Genomic DNA, 21,491 nt, shown 5'->3' on the forward strand with positions numbered 1-21,491 from the left:
TTTAATTGATAATCTAATAATTAGCAAAATATAAAACTATATACAGAATATTTAAAATTTTCTTAATTTTTTTTATATTTTTTTTTTCAATTTTTCCGTTACAAGAATTTTATATTCTATATAATTTATTTTGTATTTGTGATATATGTAAATAAATATATATACAATATTATAATATTAATTATATACAATATAATATTAATAAATATACAATATTAAAAATTTTTTCAAAAATTAAAAATATGGATTTAAGAAAGAATTTCATAATATTTATATTTATATTTCAAGAATTTCAAAAATTTTGTGATATACAATTTTGAAATAAATTTTTAAATTTTTATTTTCATATTTTTATATATTTAAAAATAACTTTATATTTTACTTGAAATGTTTTTTTTATTAGTTTTTTTATTATATTTTTAACAATATTAAAAATTAAAATATTTCAATTTTAAATTTATCGATTTATCTATAGTATAAATCGATAATGTAGAAACTATATCATTACAAAACTATACATGTTCAATAGCGGTTATCCGGCCACATGTAAGAAAGTATATATAGAAATATTAAGAGCTATTTAATCAGTAATATAAATTCAAAATGTAAATAAATATATAAATTGAAATTATTAAAAATATTATCATATTAAAAAGTTATACATATACTTTTAAAAGTAAGTAGTTATTTAAAAGTTTATTACCTTATATCATAACCTTCTTATTTATCTTTTTGCACACGTGTGCTTGACAGAATTAATAAATATTAGATGTATTACAAGTTGTATTTTAATTATTTTAATAGCAAATACAAATATACATAATTTTATTGTATTAAAATAAAGTTTTTAAAAAAAATTATTTCAAGTAATAGATATATAATATTTTTTTAACAGATGTCAGTTGTATCTTCAAGAGTTAGTAGTGTTTCATCAATTTTAAAAACTCCTGGAATAAGATCACAACTTATTAGACAATCTAATAGAGTATATTTTAAACTTCCAAAAAATCTTAAAAGTATTATCTACAATTTTGAAATTGGTAATGGAACAAAAGATTACGAAGATTTAATATGTACTTTACGAGATTCAAATATAAAGGTATATATTATTGTAATTGTTATTAAAATAGGATAGCTATTATTATATTAATTTTATTTAGTTTAAAATATTTTAATATTTCTGATTTGTTTCTATTATTTTTTTTATATTTTAGGATACAGATTTAATAGAATTTTTATCAAATGTAAGACAATGTATATCATTACTTAGTCCTATTCATAAAGTATTTGTAGAAACGCTTTTACAAATAAAATGGACAAATCGTTCGTTAGATATGACATCTGCTTATAAAGCATTTATTGAAGATTTAATTTGTATGCAAATTCATTATACAAAAAATGTAATAGACAATTTAGTTGAACAATTTAAACCAGGTATATTTTAAAATAATTATAGAAATAATAATTATATAAAAAAATCTTAATAAATTTATTTTTAATCGAAAATTTTATTTTATGTAGATGAAAAGGATAATATTGAATGGAAAAATGGAGAATGTAGAGAAGAAGATATTCAAAGATTGAATCATATACATGATATTCTTCAAAAAATTTTAGAAGTTGTACCAATGTAAGGATTTGTTGAAATAAATATATATAATATATGGAATAATATGTTTCATATATAATATGTGAAAAATAAATAAAACTTCAAATAATAACTATTTATATGAAATCTGTTTTAGGTCTAGTAAAGTTCTACTACAATCTCTTAGAGCAAGATTTCCATATATTGTTCATGAAACTCATACACATGAAGTTTATGTATATGCATTAATTCAAATAATAGAATATGCACCACAATTACGATCTGATATTTTATCTCTAATTATTAATAGGTAAATTATTACTATCTTCAAATTTTATCAATTTAGAATAAAAGCACTTTATGATGAGTTTCTATTTGTAATAGATTGATGGTATTAGATGTAAACATACCACGTTTAGAGATAGATGATGAAGAAGAAGACTTGATGGATGATAGTAGTGAGTGTGACAGTACACTTGATACTGAGAACAATGTTGAAGAAAATAATATAACAGAAACAGAAAAAATACATCCAATAGCTCATAAATTGGATGTATGCATGGAACTGATTCTGAAATACATGCATAACTCTTGTTTTATTAATAAAGTTTTGCAAATAGAATGTTTAAAAAGTCTCTATTTTGACGTGTTACAAATATTCGAAACAGTAATATTACCTACTCATGCAAGTCAATACGTACAGTATATTATGTTCTATATTTGTAGTTTTAAAGCAGCTGTTATGGAGGCTTTTATAGATTGGTTATGGCGAAAAGCATCTGATCCCAATGAACCTTCAATTATACGACAATCATCTGTAGCTTACATTGCTAGTTTGGTGGTTACAGCAACATTTATTACAACTGGGTATATTTTTAGTGATATGAAATTTAATAAATATAAATGTTCATATATTTTATATATTTTTTATTTTCATTAGATTAGTAAAAGCAGTGCAATTTAAAATATCCAAATGGATACATAATTATATTAATATGCAAGATCATTCAAATTATATGGAAGACGAAAATAAAGAACACAATGTATTTTATTCTATTTGCCAAGCATTATTTTTTATAATTACTAAAAGACATAATGACTATCCTGATTCAAGAAAGTGTAAGTAAATAATTTATATTAAGTGATATATATCTTTTCAATATATATATATATATATATATATTCGATATATATTTTTATAAATATTATCAATATATTATTTATTTCTTTTCAGATATGCTTTATTTACAAGAATTAGATTTAGCAAAAATTATAACATGTAAATTAAATCCATTAAAAGCTTGCCATCCTGAAATTATGCATAATTTTGCAGAAATTACCAGAATATATCAATTAGCATATTGTTATACTATAATTGAAAATAATACTAGAAATCAGCTTCCTCTTTTTGACAGTAAAAAAGGAACAACATCTACAATAGAAAATTTTTTTCCATTTAGTTTTTATACGTTACAACGAAGTGGACAAAGAATGATTCCTATATTGCGTGATAATATTAATAATAGTGAGCACAGAACAACTATAAAATATAGAGAAGATATTTGATAGAATTTAGCAGTTTAACTTGTAATTAATATATTCACAATAAATTAAAATAAACTTACAGAATAAATTAATGTATGCAGAATGAACATACGAATACAAAACAGACAAAAATGTACGGTTTCACAAATAATTTATGTTAATCTTCATAGTAGTCTATAAAATTTAAAATACTTATTCAAATACAATATTCTATAAAAGCATATGAAAATGAAAATATGAAAATTAAAAATTCATAAATTTCAAAAATTTTGAAACAAATAATATTTTTAAACATTAAACAATCAGTTAAAAATATTAATTTTTCAATCTCGAAAGTTTCATTTCTTTTTATTTATTTTATATTTAATAGTTTTATTTAATATATCTTTTCTTTGTATTTTATTTGTATATCTTTTCATTCCAACTATTATTCTTCGAAAATAATATTTTATATCAATATATTAGTTTTAATTATAATATAAATTATTTTTGCTTAATTGAATTCGATTATTATGAATCATCAAAGCTTTTTTAACTTTTAATTTCTTCTTTATATTTGTTTTGTTTTGTATGTTCAGGAAGTTTTTTTTAAATAAATATTTTCCTTTATTATATTTAATAATGCTAAATATTTCATTATGAATGAACTAACAAATTTTGCTTTTTAGTATTCTAATTAAATTAATTTATAGAAATTTCTATATCTTCCATACAAAATTTTCTATCATCTATATCTTTGGCTCAATCTAAATCAATATAAAATATAATTAATTTTTTATTTTATTATAAATTATTCTATAATTTCTTATACTTTGTAAATACTTTGAAATATAATAAATATTGGATTTTTAAAAATTTTTTAATTTAGAATTAAGAGAAAATTAATGCATACAAAAAAATATCAAAAGAATTACATTTACTAAATAAAACAAAAAACCAACAAATTTTTATTATAGTTTATTGTATTATATTAAAATTTTAAAAATTTATTTATTGGATAAAATGGATTTTTTTCCCTTTAAATCTTGCCAAATCTCATATATTGTTAATATTTTTATTAAATTCTTATATTCCTTTTCTCTTTTAATCAAAAATATTTATTTTATCGATTTAATGATATACATAATATATATTTAATAAATATAGCATTTATTATAATTATATAATTATTGTATTTGTTTTCAATCATTATCGACTAATAAATTTTTTTGTTCATCCTGTTCGTTCAAATTTTGCTCTTTCACATGTATGCATTATATGCATTTGATATCTATTATATGCATTTTGTGATTTTTTTGGATTTTTTTTTAAATTTTAGATTATTTTTGCCATCTTGTATATTTCTTTTATATATTTCCTTTGAATTTTTTTCTTGGTAATTTTCTGAAATATCTTTAATAAATTTAATGATGTTTCAAATATCGTTTTATTTTTACTATTATTATCTTTTTTCAAATTTTAGATTCACAGTTCATATAACAATAAATTGAAATTAGGAAAAATTATTAAATTTAATATATACGAAAAAAATATACAGAAACAGAAAAGATTAAATAATACAAGATAATGCAAATAATATAAAAATGCAATTCATATTGCAACCTTCGTTCATAACAGTCTATGAAATTTATGGCGCGTTTATTCAAATTTAATATATAATATATAACTGATTTAATTTTTCAAATTTAATACAGAGTATATTTTAATATATTCTGATTTTATTTGCAATCATGTTTTCAAATGAATTAAATATTTATAAAAATAACAGTACTAAAAATAAATAAATAATTGTAAATAATTTACTAGAATTTTAATTCAATAAAAATATATGATTCACATATAAATTTCTGTCTTTAAATTTTACATATATGATTAAATTATAAACATATAAATATTTATAATAATTATAATAAATTATAGTTTTATTATTTATTAAATTTCTAACTATATTTGAATTTTATAATACATATTTTAGATATTTTAATTTTTATATATATTTATAAATTTTATTTTTTAATTTTCTTTCATATAAATAGAAAATTAATACATTTATAATATATCTTATAATATTTTGTATAAAAATGTTAAAGTTTAATATTAAATTATACTAGCATGAATTTATTTAAAAAAATTTAAGTTATTTTTATTGCAAGAACCTGAGCTATGTTCATTATTAACACTATTCATATGTATGAATTGAGATATGATTAAATAAGATTCTAATAATAAAATATCTATATCATAAATATATATTATATTATCATTGTATAAAAACTGCAATTGTCATGATATATCAAATTTCGCGCCATTAGTGTCTTAGAAAACCGGAGCCGGAAATTCTACTTCAGTGACGCAGTGGCGTAATCTTTTGCGGTCTATCGGTTGCTTTGCGATTCTTTCACGTAAACGGTAACGTAAAATGGCGAATTGGACGTGTTATTTACTTACGCGAAGTATAACGAAATAACTAGATTACAATATAAGGAATATTTGTTATTGCTAAATTTGGAATTGTGTATTTACTTCTCCTTACACAAACGACTGTAAGTATCATAGTTGTCAATTTAATAAAAAATTTATAACGTGTGCACTAGACGTCGGTTCATATTCAAGTCGGTAATTCCGCATGTTTTTCATATGAAATTGACAATAAAATTGCTTTATAGTATAGCAAAATGTAAATGTTTGTATTATTATTTCATTATAATTTTTGTTTAAGATAGTTCAAATTTTGAAATAAGGTTATGATAAAATTCTTAAACAATTTTGCTATCATATATCTTGCACGTTTCGAAGTTAAATTACATATATATTTTATAATACATTATAATATTCACATCGCTAATGCATGTGTTTTTATTTTTATTTGTAGTTTTAATTTCTTAATGGATATATAAAATCCAGATCGATTTCTTTCTTCATCTTCTAGGTTATGATTCTGTGAAATTTAAATATTGTTCATATTCAAGTTGTTTTAATTTTTCATTTTATATATTTATAAATGCTAAAACAGTAATAATATTGGAAACTGTAAAAAAAATAATCATTATATGTTCAAGTTTATTTTGTATTCACATATCTTATTACAATAAGTATTGCACTTTATTTATCAATTTATATCACATGTGTTACAAAATCTCAACAAATCATTAGAAAGATTTACTTATATTTTTTATAAAATATTCTTTATATTTAAATTAAATTTACAATTTGTTATAATTGTAAAATATGTATATTTAATTATTTTATCATTTAAACTAAATAAAAGTTAATGTAATTATTATTTATAAACAAATAATAAAATATTAAATATACATTTTTATTATAATATATTTTACTAATCATTTTTTTTTCTTTTATCTTTATTTTTTATAATTTTTATAATTATGATGTTTATTATTAAGAATATATATAATTATATATTCTATAGATTATTAAAATATATTAAAAAAAAATAATTTCTAATGCTAAGATTGTAATTTTAAAGAAATATTATTTTTGTTATTAATATAATATTTTAATTATTTATATTATTAGATGTAAAATATTATATTTTTAAAAATAATAGATATTTGTATATAAATATTTTTATTGAGAGAAATTAAAAAGAAAATAATAAATATAAATAAAATATTAATATTATAAGTTAAAATATCAGAAAAATTCAATTATTCAATAGTTATTCAATATCAAATTTATTATATTTATTAAATATATAATGAATTTATTGCATTTTAATAATATATGTTCTAATAATATATTTTTTTATATTATATGAATTGATTATAAATATCTTGAATGTTTGAAAATTTTTAATAATTTATTATATTTTCAATTAGCTATTGCTATTTATGCTGTTTATATGTGAATACGTATTACGTATTTAATAATGGAACGTATCACACAATATGAAACAAAATAAAGAAAAATATAATATTAAATTTTTTGAAAATAATAATATTAATACAATTAAATATATAATTTATTATTTTAATAAATCTTTTAATATGTTATTTTAATAATTTTAAAATTATAAAAATTCTCTTGTTTAAAATTTTGCATGTTAGGTATAAATTAAAGAAATGCTTTTGTTTAAAATTCCCAAAATTATTATTATTATTATTATTATTATTATTATTATTATTATTATTATTATTATTATTATTATTATAATTATTAATTCAGTAGTTTTTATAAAATTATTTATTAATAAATTTTTGTCTAAATTATAAATCTTTGAAGCACATATTGTACAATAATTTTTAAATATTTTCATTTTGCATAAAAACAGAAATTCACATTTAGATTTAATTTTTAATTATAACATGATATGGGGTGGTTTTATGCAATTTTTAAAAAAATTATTTGTAGGAGACTACTTAAGAAGTTTAACTTTTTACTTTATGTATATAAAATGAAATATTTTTATGCTTTTTCTATTTATTAATGTTATATTTTGTAATTTAATAAGATATATCTTGTTTTAAAATATATTCACTTGAAATATTTATCATAATATACATGAAATATAATTAAAAAATAAAAATTGTATATAGTAAATATGAAACATAATTTAATACAAAAAAATTTTATTTAATTATTTTATTTAGGAAAAACTATTTAATTTAGGAAAAAATCATGTTTTGTGATTTTTTTATCTTTAATTAATATAAATCATTTAATATATATATAATCTTTTATTATTGAAATATTTAATATTTTTATATATTTTTGTTTTTTTGTTTTAGATTTAAAAAAAATATTTAATTAATTAAAATTAAATATGATATACATTTTAATATAGTTATGAAAAAATATTAAGCAGTGTTAATTTGAACTATTTTAAAAGAGAGAGAGAGAGAGAAGCTCAATATATTTTAACTTAAAAAAAATTTTTGCATATACTTTTGTCTTCTCTTTTTCTAAATAATAATAATTTATATAAGCATATATTAGAAAAAACACAAGTAACTTTAAATTACTTTTAATAGGTTTTATTGTGCAGATACTAATTCATCGTTCTACAGATATGATATTGATGGACTGGTGTAATTCAGTGTAGTACTGACATTGATCGATTTTATCTAAATAAATTGACGAAAGATCATATTTGCAAGCATTTAAGTCTTGAATACTATGGCACAATATTATAATTTTGTGACCAATGCCAGTGGTACATTAACACTTGAAGAAGTACAGAGAATTTGCTCTGTAGAGGGACAAAGTGTACAATTAGTTGTTGAAGATATAAATAATGGTGGTAATGGTTCTCAACAATTTTTGACTTATACTACTGCACCACAAAACACTGGGCAAGCAATATTTTCACAGCAAATTAATTTAGGGAGTCAAATTTCTACAACACAATTGGATCAAGGGTAATTTGTGCGCATGTATTTTAATTATTCAAATATTGAAGTAGCAATGTGGTATCTTTTTGCTTTTTTATCTTATTGATATGTATATATTGATATACATACAAAAATATAAAAAATATTAGATATTCGAGGAAAATAAAGGGATATTGGTATATGATGCTGATCTTAAAAACTAAATACCAATTATTTGGCATGTTATTAGAGTATAAAAAATATTTTTTTATTGTTTTTGCATTGTAGAAATATATTTTATAGTGTGTTATATGTGATATAGTAATTAAATACTTTAATTTTATAGACAGATCTATATAATTTCATGTATATAATAATATCATGTAAATAATAATGTGTTTTATATATACAGAATACAATTAAAATTTTGTCAATGTTTAAAATTATGATTATAATAAATGATTATATTTGCTTTGATATGTATTATAGAAATATAACAGATTAATAAAAACTTCTTAAGATAGTCTTCTAATTATATATATATATATATATATATATATATATATATATATATATATATATATATAAAGAAGAAATAAAATATATAAAGAGTTTAAAACTGTTTTTATTAATAATATTTTAAGGATAATAATGCGTTATTTATTTTATATAGAAATTTGAAGTATATTATTTTAATATATTGTACATGTGTGCCTCAAAGAAGTCTTTTATAATTAATAAATTTTTAATTATTAAATTTTTATTTAATAATGAAACATTATATTTGGGTGATTTAAATCATTATAGTAAATTTATGTGAAATATTTGAAATCCATGCATATTGTGTAAGTTTCATTATTCACTTTATAAAATAAGTCATAAATATAAATGTAATTATTCATTCATTGAATGAAAATCAAATATATGAATATCTTATAATTATAAAATTACTCATTTATTATTGTATAATATAATTAAATATATTATTGTAATATAATAGAATAAATAATTTATAAAAAATGAACTACTTTTAAATGTGAAATATAATATACACTAATAAATCAAATATCTTTAAATATGACATAATATTATTATGACTTAAATAGAAAATTTATAAAACATTTATTTGTAACATAATTATAATATAATATTATATTTTGAGAATTTATATTTATATATAGTATATTAAATTTTCTATATTAATTTTTTTTAATTGTAATTATTTTAATAATTTTATATATAACTTTTATTTTTATTTTTTTGTAATTAATTATTCATAAAATAGTAATATTTTTAAATTAAAATCTTAGAAAATTTATATATATAAAAATTTATATAATTTATACATATAAATTATAACAAATGTATTTTATTTACAATTCATATAAAATTCTTTTTATATTAATAAAATATTATTTATAATTCATATAAAAGCACTTAGATTAAAATTTTATGGTGCAATTTTTATTAACATTTTATTTGTAATTTAAATAATAATTTAAATATATAAAATGAATATTTCTTTCAGTTATATTTTATGCAATGAAATGAGATGTACCAATGCACCCTTTTTTTTCCTCGTGCTTTTCATTTATAAACATAAATTAAATTAAACACATATAATTGATATATTATAATTTTCATAAATGAAAATAAATTTTCATAGAAAATTTTTATATTAGGTATTAATATATTTTCAATTTATTTAAATGTAAATTAAAATTGTAGAAAGGGAATATTTAATTGATTTATAAATGTATATTAATGAATCAAAAAAGTAGTTTGCATTGTTTTTTTGTTTTGATTTGTTAAAATATTTGTTATTTCAAATTTTTTCATTAAATAATATATTATTATTTTCAGACAAAATGTATTTATAATCAAAACAAATACAAATGAATTAACTTCACCTCAAAGTGTATTAAAGACTACAACAGTGAATGATAATACTATAGGAGGAAATATTGTAAACATTGTGGATAATAAAGGTAAATTTAGTGCAATTATATAACATTTTTTAAAATAAATACAATAAAGAATGAAATTATTATTAAAAAAATATAATTATAATTATTAAAAATATATTATAAAATAAAAAAATTATACAATAATTAAAAAGCAATTTATGAGAACATCATTTTGTTATTTAGGTTCTAAAACATTTATAGGTTGTAATAACGATGGACAACAGATACAATGGATAAAAATGCAAGAAAATAGTATTAGTGTAAATGCAGTTTCAAAACAGGGTGCATTGATATCAGAAAAAACTCAAACTGCCAATTTAAATGAAAATCAAAATAATACTTCTTCACAAGTAAGTATAAAAAACCAAAATAGTTTTATTTTGCAAATTATTAAGTGTAATATTAGTTATATATAATTTTAGAGTCTATTACATGGATCTTGTGAATTATCATCACAGAATAGTGAGCTTATAAAAAGGAAACCACTTAGATCATACCAAAACAGAAATCGACCAGTATCAAACAGTGTACAAACAGGAATCTCAACCATTGATAGGGTGAATGTAACAAATAATATTGGAACTCAAATATCAAACGCTAATGCGTCTAATATCAGAGTATCTGCACCTTCATTTTGTAGTAAAACAATTAGTCCTACTGGACAGAATGTGACACAAATTTCTACACAGATACATTCTCCTTTGAGTACAGTTCATATTAGACCTCAAGCTTCTACTTTGCCAAAAAATTCCTTAAAAATGCAACAGCCTAAAATGGAACAAACAAGATTAAAACAAATGCAAAATCAAAGACAAATACAAAATGATAAAAGATTGCAAGGAAATAATATGCAACGATTATCAAATATTGCTTCACATTCAATGCAAACTTCATTAAATAATCCTACACGACAGCAAACAACTACAAATTCAATACAACAAAAACAAATGTCATCTTCATTACAGTTACAATTTCAAAAACAAACAACACAAAAATCTCAATTTGAGCAATCATCACTTTCATCTCCATCTGAAAATGTTCATAATGCTATGAATGTTGAACCGTTGGAATCTTCAACAATTTGTGAAAAAGGTCCAACAAATCAACAAAGCTTTTCTTCACAAACTGATTCAGAAAATAATTTATCTGAAAGTGTTGCCTTTCTTGAAAAAATTATTCATAATCCAACAAATACTAAAGTTCAACATCAAATACAAGGAAATACAGCAAAAATGTTAGTTAAACTTTCTAATGGCGAACAGAGATTAATTACATTTGATATACCTCATGAAGATTGTACAGTTCAAGATTTATTGGAACAGGTATTTTAATCATTATAATAATAAATTTGATAAAAATGTTTAATCAAAAGTTAATATATTAATGAAAAAATTATTTGTATTTTTAGGCAAAAATCGTACTTCGTGGAAAAACAAGTGTTTCATTAATTTTTGATCCTACTTTGGGTATAAATTATATTGTAGAAGCTGGACCTGGTGCAGTTGTATCACTTGATATGGATGAAAATGATGGTTCTCAAGATAATACAAATAGTAGTTTAGATAATTCTCATAGGTGAGCTTTTCAATATATTCATTAAATATTTAAAATCTATATATAAATATAAAGAATTTTAATATCATATAATTGATATTAATTTATATATTATATTTATATAATATATTTCAGTTCACCTGATGAGAATAGTAATCCTGTACAACAAAATGAGGTGAGTTTTAATTTTTTTTCATGTTGATTTATATAATAACATTTATAATAACATTTATAATTTTAATGAAAATTTATTTAATTTATTTTTTTTTTTTAATTTTATATAATTTTATATATTTTATATAATTTTACATATTTAATAATGTTTTAAAATTTATAACTTTATTTAGGATGTTAATACATTCGTAAAATATCTTTAGAGAATTGATTTTAGAGATCAAAATAAAAAAAAGTTATAAAAATTTCAATCAAGATTTATTTATTACGTTATAAACAATTTATGTTTGAGTTATACAAAGTAAAATGAAAATAGAATATCTGTATTATATCTTTACATTATATTAATATCTTATTATTATCTTTACATTATCATCTCGTTCTGTTTCCATCTCATTTCATCTAATGTGAATTTTGATTATAACTGAAATAAATAAGTCTAAACCGATTTTTTTATATCAATTTTTGTTTTTGTTTCTAAAATCAATATTCATAAAATGTTCTTCAATATTGACATATCATATATTATTATAATATATTAAATAATATATTAATATATTAGTTTTTTATAAAATATAAGAGTATTTTAAATATGTTATTAAAAGAAGAAAGAAGAATATTAATATGTAAAGTTAATAATACATATTGATAATAAAACTAACAAATTATTTATGTAATAAAATGGAAAATCAAGAATTTTAAAAAATTATTTTTTAAGCATATATTTATGTATTCAATATATAATCTTTATAAAATATTTATGCAAAATTTTAATATTTATAAAATTTATAAAAATGATGAAATTTATTTATATGACACAAAGTTTTTAAAAAATATATCAGAATTATTATATATATTATATAAAATATGTTAGTGAAATTTTTATATGTTAGTAAAATTATTATATAAAATATGTTAGTGATTAAAATATATAATTATTTATATAATAAATATTATAATGAATACTAAAAATATTTATTTACTTTAATATTCAATTTGAATTTATTGCTATATAATATTGAAAAAAATAAAATATTGTATTCACTATTATATAATACACAAAATGCACTTCTATCTAAGATTCTATATCTGAAAATATAAAAGCTTTTTTTATCATTCAGTAACATTTTAATAATATAATGTAACATTTTAATTTAAATAAAAAATTTATTTATTTTTATGTAAGTGATGAAAATTTTAAATAATCATACTTTTACAATTCTGATTTATAATTTTTTTTAAAAATATATGATTATGTTAGAATTAATAAATGTTTTTTGAAAAAATTTTCAAATTTGCAATAATAATTAAATTGAATAAAATAATAAATAAAAATTTAAAATAATAAATAAAAATGAAAAAAGAATTTTGTTATGTAATATTATTACTGTATATTTTAAATAAATAAACTTTTTAGATAAAATTTGTATTAAAAATATAAATTATAAATATAAAAAATAAAATTTGTATTAAAATAAAAATATTTAATTTAAAAAAAAATGATATGAAAATTTTGAAAAGATAATTTTTGAATCTAAATTATATAATTGTTTCAAAAGTACTTATGTAAAAATATATGTACATATAAAAAATGAAATATATATAACAATGAAATAAATATTTTAATTTCATTAAGTAATGAAAAAAATTGAATTTATTACTTAATGGTAATAAAATTATATTATTAAATATAAATTAAATATAATTAAAAAAAAAAATTTAATATTTTAAAACTTAATATTTTATTAGAAATTAAATTTTATTTAAAGCTGTATTTAAAATCAGGAAAAATAAAATATTATAATAAAATTTAAAAAGTATCTAAAAAAACGAAAAAAAAAACATTGAAATTTTAAGGATTTATTTCACCTTCTCGAAATAATAGTTGACTAAAAAAAAAAAAAAATGCATATAATTTCGATATTCGTATTTTATAATAATTATGATAATATTTTCAAATAGATAATATTTGCATCTAATAATATCTAATATATATATTTTTATTATTTTATTTATAGCAAGCTTTTGAATATTTTCGTGAGCCATTTATATAATATTATGTATTTATTGATAAAATGTTAATATGATTTTTTTGTAATGTGAATTAGATATATAATTTTTTCATTTCCATTAAAAAAGTTTTTTGCATAAAATATAAATTTATAATTAAATATAAATTTTCATTGTTTTATTAATAATTATAAATTTTCGTTAAATTATATTAAATAACTTTTAAAATTTTTATAGAATTATTTTTAACATAAAAATATTTCTTAATTAGAAGTATCTCTTGTAGATAAAATTTGTAGATTAAAATTTTGTGATCAAAATTGAAGAAACAAAATAAAATATTAAAATGACTATAGTGCACACTATAGTTAAGTTAAATGATTCATATATCTTTTTCAATTTTAGTAATATTATAATTATCTTTTTTATAGTATAGGAATGTTTTTATAAATGATTTTCATTTATTTTATGTGTAATAAAAAAATATAATGTAAAAAATATAAATAAAATGTATTTTTTATATTCATATTATTTTTAATATATCTTACAGGAACCTATATATATAGAAGGAATGTTGGCTGTTTGTTCTCATTGTGGCATTAGCTCTATTGATTTTAATCGATGCCTAAGATGTAAAAGGAAATTACCAAAAGATGTAAAATCCATACCAATGACAATGGGTATGCAAGAAAAGAAAGAAACAATGATATCTGTTGATGTAAGAATTATGAAACTATATAAGATTATTTTATTGATATTATTATAAAACAAATGAAATTTTAAAACAATTTTTTAAACTTTTTTTGTATTTGAATTTTAAATATTATTATATCATTTTTGTATAAATTTAAACAAAGTTTTAATATATATTATTAAAATATGATCATTATATAAATTTTTAAATTGAATGATTTACTTATTTAATCTTTTTCAGACTTTTTACAAGAAAAATAATGAACGTAATTCATCAGCAAAATTAGAAAAGTTGGAGCGAGATGGATCTGTGTATAAACGTGGTAGAGGAAGAGGAAGGGGTGTTTCAAGATCAAGGCCTATTCATAAAGAGCCAGGTAAAAAAAAAAAAAAAAAAAAAGAAAAAAATATTTTATGATTTTATTTTAAAGTATAAATCTATTTTGTGTAAGTTTAAATAATAGATATATAAATAATATATAAATAATATAAGAGATATATTAAATAATATTCCTAAATATAATATAACAAAATTCTAATCAGTTTTCTAAAGGAAAATATGATAATGATAAATATGATAATTATTTTCCTCAAAATCATCAGTATTTTCTTAAATAGAATTGTGTATTTTGTTTAATACTTAAACTAAAGAAAAAAAAAATTAATGGTATATATTTATCCTTTGTCTGACACATTAGAAGATGTTTAATGTGAAAAATATATAAAAATAAATGTTTAAGCAATGATAGTTTAGATTTATATTCTAACTTTTTTTCTTCACTTGTTATTTGAGATGTTATTCAGATAATACAATTTCTAATACAATTATGCAATTGGTATATATGGTATAAATTGGTATATATATATATGGTATAAAATTATATAAAGAATTCAACAATATCATAAATGGTAATTATAATTGTGTGATATTTTAAGTGTAGAATAATAATTTTTTCATTAATAATAATACAATTCATAGATAACATTATATATTATATATAAAAATTATACATATATTATATATAAAAATTGTTATATATATATATTTTTATTTTTTATTATAAATTAGTCTTTATAAAATTATTTAAAAAAATTTTAACAAAATCTAAAAATAAAAAATTAATAAAATTTGTATTTCTAATTTGTTCAATTTCCAAAATTTTGTTATATTATTCTTTTCGAATTATAAATTAGATCTAATTTAGATTTTTTAATTATATACTTTATAAATTATTAATTCCATTTTTAATTTATATCTTAAAGATATATATATAAGTAAAATATTTCTATTATCATATTTTTTCTGAATAATTTTCATGGCTGTAATTTAAAAATTCATATGCAATAGAGATTTTTAAATAAAATGTCTTATGGAATATAAAATACTTCAGATGTGATATTTCTTATTCAGAATGTTTGACAATATCATCTGATGAAGAAGAAGAAGGCAAAAAAAGATCGGATTCTAGTAACAATATATTTTCAAATGATATGAGTAATAATTATAGTGATGAAATGGATACTATTCTTGAGAAAGAACCAATAATTACGAATAATTCTGTTTCTGATACAAATCCTGATTATACTATGGAGAGTGAAGATATTAAAGGTAATTTCTAAATATATATTGATATTGATATATTTCTATTTAAATGTTGAATAATAAATTAATTGATTATATATTAAAAAAAATAAATAAAGATAAATATCTTTTAGATAATACTATGCAATCTCCACATACTTCTTTATTGTGTAGAACGGTAAGGATAGGTTCTTATAAATATATTCCTCGGGATAGAGTCTTAATCTCGCAAAATGGAGTAAGATTTGGTGTACCTTTATTGGAAGATGGTATTTATTTTACAAATTACAATATAATATTTATAATATAAAATAGCATATTATTTTTATTATAATTATTTTGATAAATATTTATTCCATACAATTATTTACATATATTGCAGAAAAAACCTTTGTAACATTAGATGTTAAGGTTCGAGATATAGTAAAAGTACTAATTCATTTTGGTAAATCAATGCCAGTGCTTTTCTTTTATACATCTATTAATACTGGAGCTATGATTCGTGAATTATTAGGAATGCAGGATCCAAAAGGACCATACTATGATCCGGCTGGAAAAGGTATCAATTTTTTTAAGCATATATAATTTATATTATAAATGAAATAAAAATAAAAATATAATAATTTATAGATCATACACATAAACGAATAACTTTACTGCCAGAAAAATTATCAGAAGAATCAAAAGTTGTATTAAAAACATTGTTTACGCGAAGAAACTTATTAGAAGAATTAAATGCAAAAGAAGCAAATGATATTCTTATACGAGCATCACCGAAAGATGTATGTATTATTTATATATTCTTAAATATATAAAGTTATTATTTAAAAAATTTTAAATAAAAATTATAATAGATATTCATTAATTCGGATAATTAGTTTTAAAATTTGGATATCGTTTTATTTTTTTATGAAAAAATAAGTTTGTATTTTATTTACATAAAATTAGTCCGAAATCTTGATCATTAAAAATATATTTACTATTTGCTATAAATAAGATTTTCTTTTTTTTATATCATATTATGTTAATTATATTTTATAATATATCTTTATTGAATTTGTTTTTATATTTTCTATGTCCAAATTTTTTATTACATCATATTTTTTTTAATTAGTTTAATATTTTTTTTAATATTTTTTTTTTGTTGATAATAATAAAATATATTATACATACATATTAATTTCATGTTGAATGATTTTAAATAGATTTCATCTTACAGAAAAAAATAAACATATATGTGTATATGTTTACTGTTTTAATAAAAAAAAATATTATTATATAATATTTAAATTATAAAATATTTAAAACACTATATTGATATAAAACTATGGATGTTCAAACTACAGAATACTTAAAAAACACAACGTTAATATAATGTTATTTAATTTTAATACTGAAGGTTTTACTGTATTTGTGAAAAATTTAAAATATAATAAATTTTTTCTAGAGTTTGCAAATGCAAAGTTTGTCAAGAAGAGAACTTCAAATGGGAACAGCAGCTAATTTGAATATCAATGGTGGTATACAAACGTAAGTAATAAAGTTAATTATGAAATAAAAATTATTAATTATACTTGTACACACACACACGCGCGCGCGCCAAATATTAGTATAAATATAATATATAATACTAATAAGGATAAAAATATTTATGCTTATAATATATTTAGTATATAATATATTTGCAATGGACCTATTATTTTTTGTATAATTTTCAGAATATTTTGTTTAAAAATTGTTAAATAGATACTTTTTAATATTTTTCAAAATTTCTTAGTATTTTCTATATAAATATTTTATTAAAAATATTATTGGTATTTTTATATAAATCATAAATAGTGTAATATTATATTTGTTATTTATAGAATAACTGTATATCCGCCACCACCTGCTAAAGGTGGTATAGCTATTAATACAGAGGATTATTTATGTCTTGGAGAGGATCAATTTTTAAATGATGTAATTATAGACTTCTATCTAAAATATTTGACATTGGAAGTTCTATCAGAATCTGATCAACAGAGAACTCATGTATTTAGTTCGTATTTTTATAAGCGATTGACAAGTCCACACACTCAAGCAGTTGAAAGTAATGTGCCTCTTACACCTGCTGCTAAGAGACATGCAAGAGTTCAGAAGTGGACGAAAAATGTCAATATATTTGAAAAAGATTTTATTATAATTCCTATAAATGAACAGTAAGTTTATTGCACATTTTTTTTCTATTTTTCTTTAAATTAAAATATTAAATAACAATTCTTATGTATAAAAATGTTACAGTGCTCATTGGTTTTTGGCTATTATTTGTTTTCCCGGATTAGTGGGTAAAGTTTTTGCACAAAGTAAACGATCTGATGAAAATGATATTCGTAAAACTGTACAAAAAAGTAAAAAATTAAAAGAAGTAAAACTTCAAACTGTTACTATTGGAAGTACAACTCTCAAACCAGTGACGACTACTGTAACTATAGATCAGGGTGATGATGGTTCAGAAAGAGATGAAGCTGAAGGCGATGATGAAGAAATGGAAATGGATAGCGAAGATGACGTGAGCAAATTAATATACTTTTTTACAATTTTTTACAGATATTGAATACATGAGTATATTTATGGAATATTTTTCAAATATCAATTTTAAAGAAAAAAATATAAAATATATAAGATCGATAAAAAAAATATTGTTGAGATTAATAACGTAATAAATAAGTTTATGTTAGACGAAAGAAAACAGAAATAGATTAAAATGATTCCATTTTTTTATCTTATGTAAATTAAATGGCGTATAATTTAATAAAAAAATTCAATCAATATTTTTATATTAGATCATATCATAATCATATAATTTATATTAATTTTTGGTCTTTAGAATCGATCTTTAAAATTTTACGAATATATTAGAAATATATAAATTAAATTGTGATAAAGTTAGTAATACGAATATATTATGAATAATTTTTAATACAGGATGAATTAGAAACAACAGAAAATAAAAATTTATCTCCGAAAACGGAACAAAATGTATCACAAGAAAAAGATACTGTAAAAATGTAAGTATTTTTAAAAAGAGTTTTAAAGAATTATGTTTCAAATAAAATATATGATTTATTCATTTTTTTTTTTTTTTTATAGACCCTGCATATTAATATTTGACTCTCTTGCGGGAGCAAGTAGAGCACGTGTAGTAGCCACATTAAGAGATTATTTAAGTTGTGAGTATGTAGCAAAAATGGGATGTGAAAAAGTATTTTCAAAAGATACTATTAAAGGAGCATCGTTAAAAGTTCCTCAGCAATCAAATTTCACTGATTGCGGATTATATGTATTACAATATGTAGAAAGCTTCTTTAAGGTAAATTTATTTTTTGAATTCATATTTATATATTTATATATAATTCTCTCTATTATTAAAATAAAATTTTTATTAGATTAGTTATTAATATTTTAGAAGATAATTGTGTATAATAGGGTAATAATTCAAATAGAATATCTTATTTATTTAATAAATTAAATTTTATTTTAATACTATTGATAAAAATCATTAAATAAAATAAGAATTATTGAATATATAATATGTAATAAATTTTTATTATTTTTTTAGAATCCCATTAAAGATTATACTTTGCCAATAAAAACATTGAAAAATTGGTTTGAGGAAATAGTAGTAACAAGAAAAAGGGAAGAATTATCAAAATTATTAATTAAATTGATGAATGCAAGAAAAGGAGACAAAAATATAACAATACCTGCTGTAAACTTTCCTACTCAAGATGGTAAACTAAAAATTAAGGCTGAGAATCATGTTGATACGAAATCTGTAAAAACTGATGTTGAAGATAAAAAAAAGCCTACTTTAGATGGAGAAAATCGTACTAGTAATAATATACCAAATCAAACGGAAAGTGCTGAACCAAGTACTGAGGTAGTTAATAGAACTACATACCAGATCATTCCGTGCTCTCCATGTACAAGTTCTAGTTCGTCTGAGAGTAATTCGACAGAGATGCTGACTGAGACTAAAGCTCCTCATTCGAGGTAAATTTATAATTTTAAAGAAAGCTAAATATTTTAATTATTCTGCAATTAAATCGATATTGTATTTAATGATTTATTCCAAACTTATTCTAAACTAAACTGATTTATTCTAAAATTAATTAAAAAACTAAAATTATTTTATAAATTAAAAATCAATTCCAAATTCTCAAATATTTATTAATATAACTCATAGAAAAATGCATTAATATAATATAACATTTAAAATTAAATACATAACATTAAATATTCAATTTTATAATATATTTTGTAGATATTATAAATTGATAGATATTAACAAGTATATTTTATTGAATTGAATTGATTTTTTCATAAAATTTCATTAATTTTTTGAATTATTCTTTAAATTATTCTTACAAACAATATATAATATCATTATTTTATTAATCATATTAATATTTTATTTCTAAATATAATAAATATAAAAATAATAAATATAAAAAATTCTTAATATAAAAATGAATTCAATTAAAATGAAGTCTTTTATTTTTGATATTATTTAACATTATAATTTATACAAGTTTTTTTTTCTTAAAATAATTTTTTGATTTTTTAATGTTTTCTAAATTTTTTGATTCCATTGCAGAATATATTATATAATATAATTATATAATATTAATAATGATAATTATTATAACATAATAATAATTAATAATAACATAATATACATAATAATTTATATTTATGGTTTTTAAATTTATTTAATAGTATTAATTTTCATTTTAGATCATCAAGCGAAACAATGTCCTACTTAAAATCGAAACGGATTTCCAGGTTAATGTTAAAAACAGAGAATCAAGGTGACTCTCAAATGGCCAAGAAGCACAAAGGAGAGTCTTTTGATTCTTGTAAATAAATGTTACTTTCTTTTTTATAATGCTAAAGTTATCCCACATTCATAAACAAACATGAAATCATTTATCTATGTAATAAATGTAGTTAATACTTCATAAAACGAATAAAAACATCCAATCATAACTGTATATGTTGTAATTAAA

At 18.6% G+C, this 21,491-nt stretch overlaps 2 protein-coding genes across 5 annotated transcripts; both read left to right on the forward strand.

Moving 5' to 3' along the window:
* Positions 1-503: 503 nt before the first annotated feature.
* On the forward strand, positions 504-3,221 carry LOC107996244 (RNA polymerase I-specific transcription initiation factor RRN3). Of its 2 annotated transcripts, XM_017054204.3 has the most exons (8): positions 504-676; positions 896-1,099; positions 1,215-1,434; positions 1,522-1,630; positions 1,746-1,898; positions 1,973-2,455; positions 2,529-2,707; positions 2,823-3,221. In XM_017054204.3, the coding sequence occupies exons 2-8, from the start codon at positions 896-898 to the stop codon at positions 3,152-3,154; spliced, it is 1,680 nt and encodes a 559-aa protein (XP_016909693.1). In that variant the 5' UTR covers positions 504-676; the 3' UTR covers positions 3,155-3,221. The 2 variants fall into 2 exon arrangements, with proteins under 2 accessions (XP_016909693.1, XP_061926943.1); XM_062070959.1 differs by lacking the exon at positions 896-1,099 and having other exon boundaries at positions 505-676.
* A 2,258-nt stretch (positions 3,222-5,479) lies between these two features.
* LOC107996242 (uncharacterized) lies at positions 5,480-21,476 on the forward strand. Of its 3 annotated transcripts, none has more exons than XM_062072136.1 (20): positions 5,480-5,676; positions 8,125-8,511; positions 10,327-10,451; positions 10,614-10,780; positions 10,853-11,752; positions 11,839-12,005; positions 12,120-12,159; positions 14,719-14,886; positions 15,103-15,238; positions 16,273-16,470; positions 16,578-16,712; positions 16,826-17,002; positions 17,074-17,225; positions 17,891-17,973; positions 18,309-18,641; positions 18,724-18,991; positions 19,408-19,490; positions 19,573-19,792; positions 20,042-20,475; positions 21,220-21,476. In XM_062072136.1, the coding sequence occupies exons 2-20, from the start codon at positions 8,270-8,272 to the stop codon at positions 21,347-21,349; spliced, it is 4,158 nt and encodes a 1,385-aa protein (XP_061928120.1). In that variant the 5' UTR covers positions 5,480-5,676; positions 8,125-8,269; the 3' UTR covers positions 21,350-21,476. The 3 variants fall into 3 exon arrangements, with proteins under 3 accessions (XP_061928120.1, XP_061928121.1, XP_061928122.1); XM_062072137.1 differs by having other exon boundaries at positions 5,486-5,676; positions 8,139-8,511; XM_062072138.1 differs by lacking the exon at positions 8,125-8,511 and having other exon boundaries at positions 5,486-5,676.
* The last annotated feature ends 15 nt before the right edge of the window (positions 21,477-21,491 follow it).

Source organism: Apis cerana, linkage group LG2, assembly GCF_029169275.1.
Source record: "Apis cerana isolate GH-2021 linkage group LG2, AcerK_1.0, whole genome shotgun sequence".
Lineage (NCBI taxonomy): Eukaryota > Metazoa > Arthropoda > Insecta > Hymenoptera > Apidae > Apis > Apis cerana.

Bases quoted from the DNA above. Each gene is read 5' to 3' on its own strand.
- LOC107996244 (XM_017054204.3), top strand. From the start codon at position 896: ATGTCAGTTGTATCTTCAAGAGTTAGTAGTGTTTCATCAATTTTAAAA. The intron at 1,631-1,745 runs GTAAGGATTTGT...AATCTGTTTTAG, and splicing joins ATTTTAGAAGTTGTACCAAT to GTCTAGTAAAGTTCTACTAC. The intron at 2,708-2,822 runs GTAAGTAAATAA...ATTTCTTTTCAG, and splicing joins CTATCCTGATTCAAGAAAGT to ATATGCTTTATTTACAAGAA.
- LOC107996242 (XM_062072136.1), top strand. From the start codon at position 8,270: ATGGCACAATATTATAATTTTGTGACCAATGCCAGTGGTACATTAACA. The intron at 10,452-10,613 runs GTAAATTTAGTG...TTTGTTATTTAG, and splicing joins AAACATTGTGGATAATAAAG to GTTCTAAAACATTTATAGGT. The intron at 19,793-20,041 runs GTAAATTTATTT...TTATTTTTTTAG, and splicing joins ATGTAGAAAGCTTCTTTAAG to AATCCCATTAAAGATTATAC.